Source organism: Neoarius graeffei, chromosome 1 (genome assembly GCF_027579695.1).
Source record: "Neoarius graeffei isolate fNeoGra1 chromosome 1, fNeoGra1.pri, whole genome shotgun sequence".
NCBI lineage: Eukaryota > Metazoa > Chordata > Actinopteri > Siluriformes > Ariidae > Neoarius > Neoarius graeffei.
The window spans coordinates 16,112,480-16,128,028 of record NC_083569.1 but is presented as its reverse complement, the minus strand read 5'-3'; the positions used below and the strand labels follow the sequence as shown (position 1 = coordinate 16,128,028).

At 38.3% G+C, this 15,549-nt stretch overlaps 1 protein-coding gene across 1 annotated transcript in view; it reads left to right on the top strand.

The window, feature by feature from the left end:
- chd8 (chromodomain helicase DNA binding protein 8) overlaps positions 1-15,549 on the top strand; it is a 202,374-nt gene that overhangs the window by 159,769 nt on the left and 27,056 nt on the right. Inside the window, exons 26-34 of the mRNA XM_060930000.1 lie at positions 3,774-3,930; positions 4,018-4,107; positions 4,198-4,301; positions 4,436-4,559; positions 4,659-4,734; positions 10,194-10,474; positions 10,580-10,812; positions 11,071-11,718; positions 11,864-11,979. Of these exons, the coding sequence (XP_060785983.1) occupies positions 3,774-3,930; positions 4,018-4,107; positions 4,198-4,301; positions 4,436-4,559; positions 4,659-4,734; positions 10,194-10,474; positions 10,580-10,812; positions 11,071-11,718; positions 11,864-11,979 (1,829 nt within the window). The remainder of the gene's footprint in view (positions 1-3,773; positions 3,931-4,017; positions 4,108-4,197; positions 4,302-4,435; positions 4,560-4,658; positions 4,735-10,193; positions 10,475-10,579; positions 10,813-11,070; positions 11,719-11,863; positions 11,980-15,549) is intronic.

Sequence of the window (15,549 nt, the reverse complement as noted above, 5' to 3'; positions counted from 1 at the left end):
ACATTCTTGGGCCATGAATGCAACATAAATTCACCTTCTGTCATATTGCTGCACTGGCCAAAAACACATCTATGTGGCATGGCGATAAATTAGCTCAAAATGGAGGATCGGAGTTGCAGTCAGCTGTGTTTTAGTATAGCGGAAATGGCGATGAGACCGATAGACTTCCTGTTGTGACGTCAAGGTCATTCACTCAGACCGCTACCTATATGAGTCAAAATTTGCTAATGGGTAGTAATGGTGAGACACGTATAAAAAAATAATCTCCATCCACTATTTTAAACATAAATTGGATATTTTTTGGTTTAAATAAAATAATATTGCTCTAAGAAATAATGTTGACAACTTCAGATATCACAAGCTATATTTTCCCAATAAAATCATGAATTAATTTTTTGAAGTTGGTGAATTTTAGACACCCGACCGTAACAGTTCTGACTAACCAACTTCGACAAGGTTTGATTGCTATACAACTTATTGTCGGAATTAAATCAACTACACTCCATAAAACAGGTTTACTGAAGTGTTTAAAAAACCACATACAATGGGCCTGCACATTTTCTAAACACGAAAAAATAATTTAAAAAAAAGACCCTTATGCACGTTACTGTGTCCGTCAGAAGTCAACATCAACTTGTGAATAAGAATATTCCAACTAAAAACATTAATATAGAACAATATATGTAATCAATCACTTTAATATAAAAGCACCAATTGATTTATAATTAATTCTCGCCTTGGAATCTGCCTGTTTTCAAAATACATCGATGGTAAAATCAAAGGATCGCTGTCTGTCAGAAAATAACGTACACAAGACTGTATCGTATATCTCCGACCGGCATAGCACCGCATGATACACAAACCTCCATGAAATCCACACTACCACAAGTTTTGATGACATCATCACTTTCCGAGAAGATGGAGAAACTGGCCGCCTGAGCAGCGTGTGTTTGCAGTCTGTCAAGAAAGCTAACGTGCATAATACGTAACGCACGTAAGTATAGATTTGTTCTTCACTCACTAAAAATTAACCGTAGCGATCGGGGAACTGGCTGAAATACTTCATAATGGATGTAAACAAAAATTGACACCAGTGCAACTGAAAGAATTTGCCGGGAGGGTGAATGATCGTGTGGAATGTGTTGGTCCCTGACGGAAGCAGGAAGTCGCACGTTACAATCTGACGGACATTTCTTATGCACGTTATATTTTGACGTCCCCCAATTGAAGATAAATAAAATTTGTTTTGGGTGTACTTGTCACCAGGTCAGACAGGTCTCCTTCTGGAGTCAGAGAGCTTTAAGTGGACTTGTTGGAAAAAGGAAGAGATTGATGGCCCAGAAATGTTTCCATGGCTGTAATCCAAATTTTAAGTCTCATTTATTACTTTATGGTGCATGCATATTACTATCAGACAGTTCCGGCTGTGTGCAATACTCATGTTGTAGTCTTCATTTATGAATTTTACTATACAATTTTAGTCTTAGATTTCTCCTGTTACTTAAATATTCATATTCCCCTTTCCCTAGTCAGATCTTATAGTGCAATTAGAGTACATTTCAATGAATTCATCTTTGGTAATTTATGTCCGTCAAAAGTAACATGCATAAGTATACTAACCCACATGTGTTTTAATATTGTATTGTTCCACAGAGTCCTGTTTCCAATCCTTAATGTTAATAGTAAGTTACTACTGTTATGTTATGAGGATTTCTTCACAATGAATTCTTGTGTTATGTCGGTTCATAAGTGATAACAGAAAAGTTATCACCTTGGCTCTTGGTCGTGAATCTTTTCACCTGTTTCTTGAATAATTATATTCTCATTTTCTGGAAGGATCTTTGGTATTTTCCATTAAGTATTGTAAAAACCTGATTATTTCATTCTTATATGCATGGAGTTTTGTAAAATAAGGAGAAAAAAACTAAAAATACTTCATTTTTTTCCGTCAAAAAATAACATGCATAAGCGTAGATTTGATAACTTGGCAGATTTTTTTGAAAATCCAGTGTGATTACTATCTTTTCAATTGTTAATATGTTTAATAAAATAATAAAAGTTTAATATGATGTAGTTTAATTTTTCAATAAAAGAATATGAATTTTGACATGATTTGTTACATATTATTACCCATTAGCAGATTTTCATCCATATAAATCACTTTAATCGTAAAAATTACTATATTAGATTTGTTAGCACTTAAAACTATTCCTGTGCCATTCTTGAGGTCTCAAGGCATTTATAAATGAAAGTGAGGCCATGGCTCTGTGTATATGCTTTAAAGATGCTATGTGTAAAACTTGGTCATCTGGCAAATTCATACTCCACACTCCAGAAAATAGAGGGCAGTACATCATCAGAAATTTGGGGTACTAAGAAACGATAGGGGTGTCCCCTGGCCTAAGAAACGATAGTCGATTCACTACTGTGTTCATACAATCTAACTTCAGTCTTTTTTGTTGTTGTTTAAAGCCAATAACTAACAGCAGGGCAAAAATTAGCAAAATTCAACCAAACTGCAGAACCTTGGAAAGACGGTCAGGATAACACTGCTATCTTATCCCTTCATGTGCTATCAGCCTGTGGTTCAGATTATAAGTTGTTTACCTCAGTTTTTAGAAGAAACCAGCCACAGCAGCTCTAATTTCTAGCTCTAACAACTAATTTATTCGCATCGGTAGTGCACATGACTGCTACAGTTCACAACAGGGTAGATATATTACCAAATCAGACTGACAGATTGCATCCAAATTCACATCCCTTCTTCTCAGTTGCATTGATCACATCTTCATCTCCGTGAGGAGCACACATCACAAACAGCATGACTTTTCCAACGATGTTACTTGCTTGTCAAAAATTTTCAATTTAAACCATTATTTAATCAGTCATAATCAATTTAAACCACGTTTAATCTGCATACGGCTCTGCATCCATCTCCGCACCCATTACTTGTTTGAATGCGTTTCTCATGAACTTGTCATTGCGTAGATACTACAAAAAAGAGCACAACCAGAGCTTTATGTTGATCCTAGTCACCTTTGTACAGTATTTGTACAGGTATTCACAGTTCAAACTTCTGATCTTCTGCAAAGTAATCTTATTTATTCACTAATTTTCACACTCCTGATTCTCAGATAAATAGGTCATGAAGTCCCTTTCGCTTCACAGCATGCTGCATTTCAAAATAAACAGCAGAAAAGAGACAAAGCTTTAAGTAATCCAGTTTTGAAATTGCATCAAATAAAACGATGACATTTATTTTCTTTAGAGTCACTTTAGTTTGTCTAAATAGCATTGCTTGGCATTCGGTTTCTCCTGGTATGGTTGGTCTGTTTCGGGGCTAGCTGGTTAGCCTGCTGACATCAAGAGAGATTTCTGCAACACCATACATCCCTGTGCTGGACATCTGCAAAGGTTGAGCTGTGGTCATCAGTACAGGGTCAAGTTAATTCCTAAAATCTATTTCTCGGGAACCAAAAGTGCAATCAAGCTGATATTTAGTATGCTGCGCTAATCTGCAGCTGGACTTTTTAACCATCACGGAATTACTTCAAAAACATGGCCGCCTTCAGCCAGTCAATTTTGAGCAGGCATTTCACACAGCTAGAACTAGGCTATTGTCACAAAACCTGATAAGTATTTTCGTCAGTGGTCTTTTTATTGTTGTATGTGTCTTGGCAAGAACTGTCCACTGGCACTATTTGCAAGAAGTGCTTAGACTCCACAAATCACTGCTTGTGGCTACATTTTAACGTTAATTTTACATCTCACAGGTCTGTCCATTCCTGTACCTCGTGGAAGAAAAGGGAAAAGAGTCAAAGCTCAGAGCTCTTTTGATGTGCAAAAGGCGGACTGGATCCGCAAGTATAACCCAGATACCCTTTTGCTGGATGACGGCTATCGCAAGCACCTCAAACACCAGTGTAACAAGTATCTATGCTTTGTTTACTGTTGATCGTATTCACGACAGCCTTTAATTTTACATCACCACTTAGTAATATTGATGCTTGTTTCCAGGGTATTGCTGCGAGTGCGTATGCTGTACTACCTGAAACAGGAAGTTATTGGAGAGCATATGAATTCTATACTTGAAGGCACTGACAGCCGGTATGAGACAGCAGTGCATTTATTTTTTTCCCCAGACATTTATTCACAAGCTTTACGCCATACATATATTTGACGTGATGTATTATTCAGGGATATTGACATTTGGCTCCCTGAGATGGAACAGCAGGACGTTCCATCAGGCTGGTGGGATGCAGAAGCTGATCGTTGTTTGCTTATCGGAGTGTTCAAACATGGTGAGTAACAACTTTTGTTTTTGTGTGCTCTTGTCCTTGTTGAGGGGATATTGGAGCAAGAAAGTCATATGCCTAGTGGTCATTAAAAGGCTGTCTTATGATATGACCCTCCCTCCATCTTCTATCTTCGTTAGGATACGAGATGTACACTACAATGCGTGCTGATCCTTGTTTGTGTTTCCTGGAGAGATGTGGTCGCCCTGATGACCAGGACATAAAGGCTGAACAGCACTCAGCAGATCCAGATTTGAGAGATGGGTAACTTGCATTACCACAATTTTAATTGTTCATCTCAATGATTCAGAAATATTCAGATGTATACAAAATTTGATCTGATTTCACTACATGTTTTTATAGTGGTGCCTATGACAAGTTTTCAGAGGATCCAGAGTTTAAGCCTGTAATAAGACACAGCAAAGAAATGTATGAAGAGGTAAGGTCCCTGATTACACTGAAATAGGCCATCAAATCTGATCTTGCATCTGCATTCCAGCTACATGACACTTTTTTTTTTTCAGTAACTGCAAAACATTAGGGATATGCCAGTATGGGATTTCTGTACTTGCCATTAAAGAGTGCTGTATTGGCAGTAACAAAAATATGCATTTATGCTTCCTTTTTCTGTGGTGGTATTTTTGTTCTCTTATGAGCACTGATGAGTGAGCATTACTATTATCTGGATTACAAACCCAGCCATGAAACCAGTCTACTCAAAATATTTACAAAGAGAAATACCACAATATGTACTAAATGTGGTGTCTGGTGTATATTAATTTCTTTGAAATGTTCCAACTTTATTTTTGAATTACTCAGAATTAATAAAGAATTTAAAATTTAGCCCAAAAAATTGCTGTTGGGCTTAAGTGCAGCACTGTTGTCTGATATTTTTAATGGATAGGCTTGACGACACATTTAGAAGTAAAGACAAGTTCTTTCCTGATTTAAATCTTATTATATGGTTTATAATGTTACCAAAAAAAATATGAAGAGACAGAAGATAGATCTGGAATCTATCTAGCAACATCGTGTCATATGTATTGGTAGTATTAATTTAAATATGCTTTGTACTCATGTCTCTTGGGAATCAAGCGATTTTAGCTTTTGAAACCATGTTTTTACAACCCCAAATCAGAAAAAGTTGGAGTTGTATGGAAAATGCACATGGGGGGGGAGAAAGCAGTGATTTTCTAAATTTACTTTGACAGTGTTCATCAAACAAAGATGCAAAGGGATTTGGATATTTCACCCTCTACAATTAAATAATATTGGCTGACGTTGAGTGGTATCAGGTATATTCCATTCGGCTAGTATGATATTGAACGAATCGAAGACAAGTTCAGTTTCATGCTAACTGAAAGGAATATATCTGATATACCATGAGAAAAAGCCGCTTTATTATTATTATTATTATTATTCATACATATTCCTTTCAGGTGTTCAAAATTCTCTCAAAATCTTCCTGGTGGCCATGTTTGTTTTCAAATTGTCACAGTTGCTTGCTAGCGCGGAAGTTTTACATCTCCGATGTGTGACATCATATTGTCTTGACAACAGTGCAATATCGTAAACCATATTCAACGCTCGTTGTCCATTGGGTAGAGTGATGTAATACACATAGGATAAGTGATATGCTAACAATATTGCATGCTATCAAACCAAATGAATGGAACCTGCTAGAAGGGAATAGAATACATGGTTTTTACACCATTGAAAATGTGTTCTGTCTGTATAATAATATGCAGTAAATATTAAATGATTTGAGGAATCTAGAGGAGTTTCAGTGCATAAAGAAGCTTTTATTTATCACGCGTACAAGCACATCGCCCTATGCTACAGGCTACTCCCTGTGCTACAGCACTCAGGGAGCAATTGGGGGTGAGGTGCTTTGAGCAAGGGCACTTCAGCCCAACCTTCAGGCAATGACCCATTTTAACCTAACTGCATGTCTTTGGACTGTGGAGGAAACCCATGCAGACACAGGGAGAACATGCAAACTCCACACAGAAATGAAATGTAACAATGATGACCCTGTACTGTTGTCTACCTTAAGACCTGTTTGCAGGAAGAATGGGACAAAATAACACCTGAAACGCTTCATCACTTGGTGTCTTCAGTCCCTAAACATCTTTTAAGTATTGTGAGATGGACTGGCAAAATTATAAAGTGGTAAATGTTTTACTGTCCCAACTTTTTTGTGGCTACTGCCTCATATAGAGGCAGTAGCCACTATGTCATCGTGCTGTAAGAGTGTAACAATCGCGCACTGTGCACTGATTACAATAAGTGCATAAGCATTACAATCACCAGAACGGTGAATTGTGATCTCGCGATATGAACAGTTGATCTCGTGTTATCATTGTGATGTAAGAATGAGTGTAACAATAGCGCAATGCATGTGTGCGCAAGTATTACAATCACCAGAACGGCAAATCGTGATCTCGCATCATCGTGTTGTAAGAATTAGTGTAACAATAGCACACTGCGCATAAGTATTACAATCACCAGAACAGCAAATCATGATCTTGCGATATGAACCGTTGATCTCGCGTTATCAAAGGTACACAAGAATAGAGCTGTGCAATATATCGTATTTTTATCACGATATCGATATTGGTGTCAAACGATATCAAAATTCATAATATCGATATGAAATGATTTTTTGTCATTTGTAAGGTAAAACGAACCCTTCTGTCCCCTAAGGCACACCGTAGCCTTGTATACGTCATCCATTCTACTCCCGCGATATCTCCGCAACAGTAAAAAATCAGTTCTTCTGTTTTCATACGTGTCGGGTGATTTGATATATTGATTTGTTAATATGTTGTTTGATTTGCTTGCTAATAGTTATAATAATACAATTAACATATATTTACGTCATATTTTTGGATGTGGGACTGGGTAATGTAAAAATGGCATCTACAGAAGAAAACAAGCACAACAATATTAGCACATATCCAGCTTGCTAGCTGTGTTAGATGTGTTAAACCATGTGGATTTAAATGGAATAATTGCGAGTCGTCCTGTGGTCAAGGCAGCGTTTTAAGGTAAGGCAATTTGGTTATTAATGTTGCCTGCCGCGGCATGTTTACTTGGGTTCATTTGATTTTGACTTGTGCATCTGCAGCTAGCATCATGCTTTGAAGTAGGTTCTGCTAAGGACGGGTTTATTGCGCGATGTAGACGGACTCAGATGTAATGACATAGTTTTTAAAATTCCGTGCGCTTAAAACGGTGTCCCCCTGCTAATCATGTAGCCCTAATCATATGTTGCTTTTACTTTTCGAGTGAAATATCTCTGCAAATGGTATTTCAATGCTGACATGCCAAAAAGATAGCAGAGTCCACATTTAGAAGATGAAGGAAGAGAAGCCTGATGCTTGAAAATAGATCGCTTAATCCACAACGCATATCTGTATTTGAGACATAACCTGCAACTAGTGGGGATGTTTTGGAATGACTGTGCATAGGGTGTTTTTGGCCACAGAACACTAACCCACAGTAGTAGGAGGACTACTGGGTTCGTGGATTTTGTCTGTTGACTGAGCGAAGCATGGTCTTTGCCTTGTGCCATTTCACGTAGCATCTAGCCGCAGTGCCACCTACACTTTCAGGGAATGTTTACATGCCGCTGAGCTATTTTCATGTATGTTAATTCTTAAGGACTTGTCTCTATATTGTGCGTGTTCACACACGGACTGGCCATCGGGAGTAGCGGGAGTTTTCCCGGTGGGCCGGCGGAGGGGAAAAAAAAAAAACAGTTGTGCGCTGGCCTTTAATATGATAAGCAATGTTAACAGTTTATTTAAGAAACTGTTAACATTATTACAGTTGCGCGCTGGCCTTTAATATGATAAGCAATGTTAACAGTTTCTTAAAGAAACTGTTAACATTGCTTATCATATTAAAGGCCAGCGCACAACTACTTTTTTTTTTTTTTTTTTTTTTTTTCTCCCCGCCGGCCCACAAACTCCCGCTACTCCCAATGGCCAGTCCGTGTGTGTGCGTGTTTAATGTTGGTGTCTTAACAACACACAAGCTTACGTTGTAGTGTGTGTGTGTGTGTGTGAGAGAGAGATTTTATCCTTGGCTGGCTACGAGCCAGTGTGGACGTTACGCAGTAATCACTGGTAATACCAGCGCTGGCTCCATCCTCTGTGATTGGAAATGTTGAGTGAGGAGAACGTGAGCCTTGTGCAGGCGATAGGACCTATGCAAAGTACGCGCTTGCACAGTAAATAGTTTAAGTAAAAGGCGTTTCAGGGTACAACGGGAAGGGTTGACAGGTAGCCTATGAGGCCTGTACTATAAAAATGTGGCCCGGTGCCTCGGGTGTTGATGATCGGGGCTTTAAAAAAAGGTGTATAAATATCGTTTTAAAAATCGCGATATCAATATTTACTGAAAAAATCGTGATATTGATTTTTTCCAATATCGAGCAGCCCTACACAAGAATGAGTATAAGAATAGTGTAACAATAGCAAAACTTTGTAACCAATTAGCACTTATCCTGATCAAGTTCGATTACCCGTTGTATTTCGTGATAAATTTCGGAACTAATCAAAACTAGAAACGAAATAAGAAAAACCTCGTTATAACTTCATAGTATCTGAAGATAATCGGCAGATAAAAAAGTCAAACGAAATTCACCTCATGGTTCAAGGCTACTAATTCGATATCAAGTAAATGGTGTTTTATTTAAATAAAATTTACCTTTTATCACAGCTTTTGTTTTGTTCTTCTGAAAGGTCATATGAAAGGTTTTGTAAGTTGTTGTTGTGGGGGGGTGAGCTTTTTGGCAGATATTTAAGCTAAGACAATTCATGAACAAGTGCTTTCTTACCATTTTGAAAATATAGTTCACAGGACTGTATTTTGAACAAAGCCCTGATGCCATTCACAGCTTGGTGATGCTTGCAAGTGATGAGGCTAGTGTAATTGATAGCATTGTATATGTTTTATTTACCGTATGGACATTGTGTCAGAAAGCAATTTTATTTATAAGCAAGTAGCCATATGTACCCATAGGGTACTTTTTTTTTTTTTATTATTTAAACTCTCTAGGGTCTGAAGGTATTTTCTGGCACTCTAATGATTTTGGCATGCTCTGATTTTTATCAATTTCAAGAAATCTAAGCAGTATTTTCAAAGTCATATGACTTTCGTATTCAGCTACAATAATATCTATGTAGTATGCATGTCATGATTGTACTTTAACAGATAAATGAGGATGTTGTAAAAAGCAGTTTCAGACCTGTGTTGGAGTGTGTGTGTGGGGGTAAATGTAAATAGTAAAAATTCACATGGTAAATGTGAATAGTCTTTTTATGAATGCGTAATTGCGTGCTCTGCGTTCTGACTCGTGTGACTGAGGAAGGTGACAAGTTTTGTTTCATCTAATTTAGGTAATTTAAAAACTATAATATTCTTTGGCATTGGACACAGAGGAAAGTATAAAGTTTCTGTCAATATGTTTATCATGCTTGTATGATAAACTCGCGGAGGTATTTATCTCAATACGTGGCCTACTCATTCTAAACCTGTCGAGCTTCGTCGGTGAAGCTCTTGACCCCAGAGGGTTAAAATGTGTTGCAAGAATCAAAATTGAAGTGTTTTATTTTGAAAAAACAATAAAAATCAATGAGGTAAAGCATCAAATGATGCGCGGTTGTATTCTTCGGAGTGCAATACAGGTCAAAGATGTACAAATCATTGTTTTCAATTTTATTTTCAATTTCAACATACCATACCAACTTCTTCCTCATTTGGGGTTGTAGAAGAGAAACTGACTGGTTGCCTATCTGAGTTGGTTATGAAAATTTGTGCTTAGTGTACACATTTTACTAACTAAAACTCATCTGCTATGATTTTATATTTGCTATTCCATCCCCCAAGACTGAACCCAGGAACATGGACGAGTTCTTTGTGGAGGATCACTCCACATACTCTACTGCTGTGCCAGTTGAGGCACAATCATCGGGCTCTATGGGGGCCTGTTACTGGCCAACGAGTTCCTCTCTCACAGCCCGATTACGGAGGCTAATAACAGCGTACCAGCGCAGCTACAGGCGAGAACAACTCAAGATGGAAGCAGCAGAAAAAGGAGATCGGCGTCGCCGGCGCTGTGAACAGGCAACCAAACTGAAAGAGCTTGCCCGACAAGAGCGACAGCAAAGGTATTTCTTTTATGAAGTAAATTTTATTTATTAATTTTTTTTATGTGGGGCAGATTTTCCAGTGGCATGTTCATAATAGCATCTCAAGTGCAAAATCTGTTTCAGGTGGACTCGTAGAGAGGAGTGCGACTTTTATCGGGTGGTGTCCACATTTGGTGTGGAACGTATAAAGACTGAGGTGGGAACCCTTGAGGGTAGGGAGGCCAAACTGGACTGGACGCGTTTCCGGACATATGCAAGACTAGACAAGAAAACTGATGACAGTCTCGACCGATATTTTCATTGTTTTGTGGCTATGTGTCGTAGGGTCTGTCACTTGCAGCCTGCCCATGGAGAGGGTATGATTATCTATTATTTTGTTTTGGTGTGGGTTTTTTTTCATTTTGTATTTATTTTGGATGGAATAAACTTGCAGTTAGAGTTTTTAAAAAGACATGTTTTAATGAAATGCATTAAATTGGAATGAATAGGGCTAGAGATGTGACAATGTAAAATTTAAATTGTGAAAACATTACGTTATGGTACATTTTTGCCATTTGCCCACCCCCACCTAATATGTAGTCTTGCCTTTTTGTTTTACTCTTTTCTTCTGCCAGAATCTCCAGACTTGTCCCATTCTTTAGCACCCATCACTGAGGAGCGAGCTTCACGAACACTTTATCGAATCAGCTTGTTGTCCCGCCTACGTGAGCTTGTCCTTCCTCATCCCTCCCTAGAGGAGCACCTTGCCCTGGCACAACCCAGCTCTGACTTACCCAACTGGTGGAGTACCCCACAGCATGATCATGAACTGCTCCTAGGTGCTGCCAGCTGTGGCGTAAGCCGCACAGAGCATTCCATATTCTCAGACTCGCGGTTCTCCTTTATCCAAGCCCATCATGAGTATGTCCAGAAGCAGCAAGCATGCCTTGCTGCACAAACCCTCACACACAGCCTACCACAACAGGGAGACAATGTTAAAGAAGTAAAAATTGGTGATAAGAATGAAAATTTGGAATCCATTTGCTCATCAGCCTTTCCAGCCATACCATTCTCTCACTCTGAAGGCAAAAGTAGAGAACAAGTAGGCTGGTGCTGGAATAAAATCAGAGGCGGGGGGCACAGAGAGGGTGGAAAGAAAGGAGAGACTGATGGAGGGCCTTCAGATTCTGATTCTGATTCCGATTCTGAATCATCTACCTCTTCCCATCGCTCTCCTATTTCAGATGTCAGTGGGGACAGTGATGCAGAGAGAGATGAGCAGGGTGAGATGTGTGTGTGGTGGTTTGTTTGTTTGTTTGTTTGTTTGTTTGTTTGTTTGTTTGTTTGTTTGTTTGTTTGTTTTAAATGTGGCTGATATAGCAGTCTTTTAATATTCACGTGTTTGTCTGAATCCTGGACTCTCTGCAGAGCCACTGAAGATCTGTGATGCAGATGAAGAAAACAGCATGCTTTCATTCACTCCATTCCAAGATGGTGCTCCACCAGAAACACTCAGTGAACCACTCAGAGTTGACTGGCCTAAGGTATTTTTCTTTCTGTCTGTCTGTCTTTCTTACAGTGCCTTCAGAAAGTATTGAGACCCCTTTCTTTTTCCCTCAGAAATGGTTTTTCCTAAATTATTTTTTGTTAATTCAGATGCTTGTTCATTAAAAAGCCCGAAATGGTTTTCACAATGTTTTATAAATTTTATTTTTTTTTAAATCCAGTATTCAGATCTCTCTTTATTTTGTTGAATCAACCATGACAGCAATTACAACTTTAAACAAGTGTTGCCAGGCAAAACAAACCTCGCCTGGTAGCACTTATGATGAATATGAAGGAAGATATTGCGAAAAAATTTTGACCTTTTTGGTGACCTTGATTTTGACCTTGTGTGAGAACATACTTGGCCAATAAACATGGTTTCTGATTCTCTGCTGCTCTCAGCCAATAAGAACACACTGTACTGCTTACTGCTCTCAGCCAGTCAGAACACACCGTACTGCACGATTGTTACACTCTTACATTCTTACAGCACGATGACATAGTGGCTACTGCCTTTATATGAAGCAGTAGCCACAAAGACCTTGACCTGATGACCCCCAAAATGTTGGAGGTTCTATTTGAGACCAATGCCCATCTATCCTGAAAGTTTTATGAAGATTGGTCCAACATCATTAACAAAGAAACTCCACCGAAAACAATACCTCGCCCCCTGGTGGACTCTGTCCCAGACGAGGTAAATATCTTGTGTACGACTCTGTAAACTTAACATGCTTGGATTTAGGAATTCTTGCCTCTTCCTGTTTCCAGAACCTCTCAGGCTCTGTCGGATTGGTTTTGAGTACATCTACGCTGAGGTGTTAAATCAGCTTCATCATCAAATAAATGCAGGGTCTGATTTGGCCATGCAAGTACATTCACAGATTTGTCCTGGATTGTTTTGGCTGATGTTTTAGGGCCCTGTCAGGAAACTTTTTTTTTTTTTAATTGAAATCTGAGGTCATGGGCAGGTTTTCCTCAAGGATGATGTTCTCATTTTCCGTTAATCTTCCTCTTGATTCTATCGCCCCAATCCCTGCCACAGAAAAACATGCACCATAATGCTACCACCACCATGTTTCAGGGGTGGAATTGGCCAAGTAACGAGTGGTGTTTCCCCTCTTCCCCCCACTCCAAATTGAATGTTTTGTGTCCGAAGTGATTAGTTTTGGTTTTATCAGACAGGAGAATTTTTATGGCTATTTTATTGCCTTCTGACAAACAAAAAGTGAGCTTTTTATTAAGGAGTGGCTTTCTTTTTTGCCATAAAGATTAAATAAATGCATGTGTTGCAGAGATTGTTGTCTTTCTGGCAGGTTCTCACATCTCCAGGACAAAGGACCTACTGGAATTCATTGAGTTACTTTCAGCTTCTTGATCACTTCCCTGACTGTTCCAAAATTCTCTTTAAGAATAATGGAAGCTACTGTGGTCATCAGCACATTTAAATAAAAATATACAGTGAACAATTTTACTCGGTGGCATTCAATATTTATTTTACAATGAAATTAAGTAAATTTTTGATGAAATGTCAATATATTGATGTTGACATTGTATTTCTACTTGAGAGGAGTGGTACCACAGAACTTCCTCTGTTTATTCAGGCCAGCTTTCTTGGAAATGAAGAGGTGCCAAAAATTGAAGTTTAGCCGTAGCATTTACAGTTTTTTATCCCTCACAACAGTAATATGGTGGACACTTGAATACAGCTCTTTTCTGATTTTTCAACAAAAGCAGTTGAACTAAGAATAAAATTCTCCTGGTCGACAATCTAATTCACTGACGGGAGGAACATAGGACATGAAAGAGATGTATTTGCTTCTGGTAGTGCTGAATATTATTTTGCGCTGACTATATCAAGGTGAACTTTGACGTATTGTGAATTTTGGTCTGGTCAGCCATTAAAATACAAGAGGGTGGGACTGTGCTTTCTCCATAGATTTAATATATAACTACCCCACTGCTGCAAATTCTCTTCTGCCATCAAAAATGTTGGTCTTTTGTCATCGTTCACAAATTCACTGCAGCAAAAATTTTCTTCTGCCTTTTCTGCATCTTGTTCTAGCCTAGGAATTAGCTGACACTCCACAGCTGGTAGATGACTTCAGTATGTTATCTTTCAATTTTTTATGCCATTGCCCCCTTTATGAACGGTCAGGAACTGATCGCATGAGATCCCCTTGGATTAATGAACAAATCCATGTGCTGAGGAGAAAACATAGGAGGACTGAAAGAGCTTGGAAAGCTACTAAACTGACCATGCATCTTGAACACTTGAAGAATTTAAAAGATCCTTTAAGTGTAGCTGTTAAGACTGCCAGGGCAGCTTATTTCTCACAACTTATTAATGCCAGTAAGCACAATCCTAGGCATTTGTTTCAAACGATTAATGACAGCGTTAATCCTGTTTGACAAACAGAGGCTGTTTGAACATGAGGATTTCTTAACATTTTTCAGGAATTGGTGTTATTTGGATTAAAAGCTTCTTTTTTTCCTACATATATAGTGCTAAACTCCTATTCTGTTCTGTTCAATTTTGTTTCAAATGACCAGAGAAAAAACTGCTAAAAGGCGGAGTTTATCACCTGCAAGCTTAGCTTTTTAATGCCAGTCTTGGATTAGGAGCTGCTTCTTTGCACGACAGCCTTTCTGCCCATGGTGATGTTGGAGCAGATGTCTGTTTCTCTTCCAAGTCCTTCACCAATTCCTTTGTTGTCTTGGGGTTCAGTTGAACCTTTCAGACTAAAGATTGTTCTTCCTGGGGGGCTAAATTGTACCTTCATCCAGAGTGATGCAGTGTCTGTCAGGTCCAGAGATTTGTTTGCATACAATTGTTTGTACGGATAACCCTGGAACCATTGGTTGTTTGGAAATTACTACTAAGAAGGAGCCAGACTTGTAGAGGTTCATGTTGGTGAGTTGTTGGCTGAGCTGCTTGGATATTTCCATGGTATGAAAGACAAAGTCACTGGCACTGAATATTGCTACAGGTGCACTCCCAATTATGAATCCTTAATTATGACAAATGTCCAGTCAGAAATAAAAAATAATTACATGAATTTGTGGATTCTTCCAGACTGTTAAGAGTAATTAAATTTGAAACAAATTGTCTCTAATTGAATATTTTAAAGTAATTTCAGATGTGAACAAAGTAAATGTCCAAATTGACTTGCCAAAAGAAATTTCATGATTTCATGAAATTTCATACATATGTGGAGTTGTGAAAAACTAAGTTTGAATATATTTAGACTAGGTGTATGTAAACTTTTGGCCTCAGCTGTACTGTACCTGTAGACTATCCCATGCTTAACGATTAGAATCAATTATTTGAAACAGTTTATATTTTGTTGGAATGTACTTTAATTTTTTTGTGTTCTCTTTGCTTGGGTTTAGGTTTTTTTTATTTTTACATTTCTTTATAGAGCTATATTTTAATCAGTAGGGTAGTTTGGTTGCTCTATTCAGTAACTTGCAAAATACTGAAAAGTAATTGATCCAGCCTTAATCATGACCTTTTTTAAACAGAGAATTTTCAGTTTACATTTTGCAGGATGATTGGGGGAAAACTCATT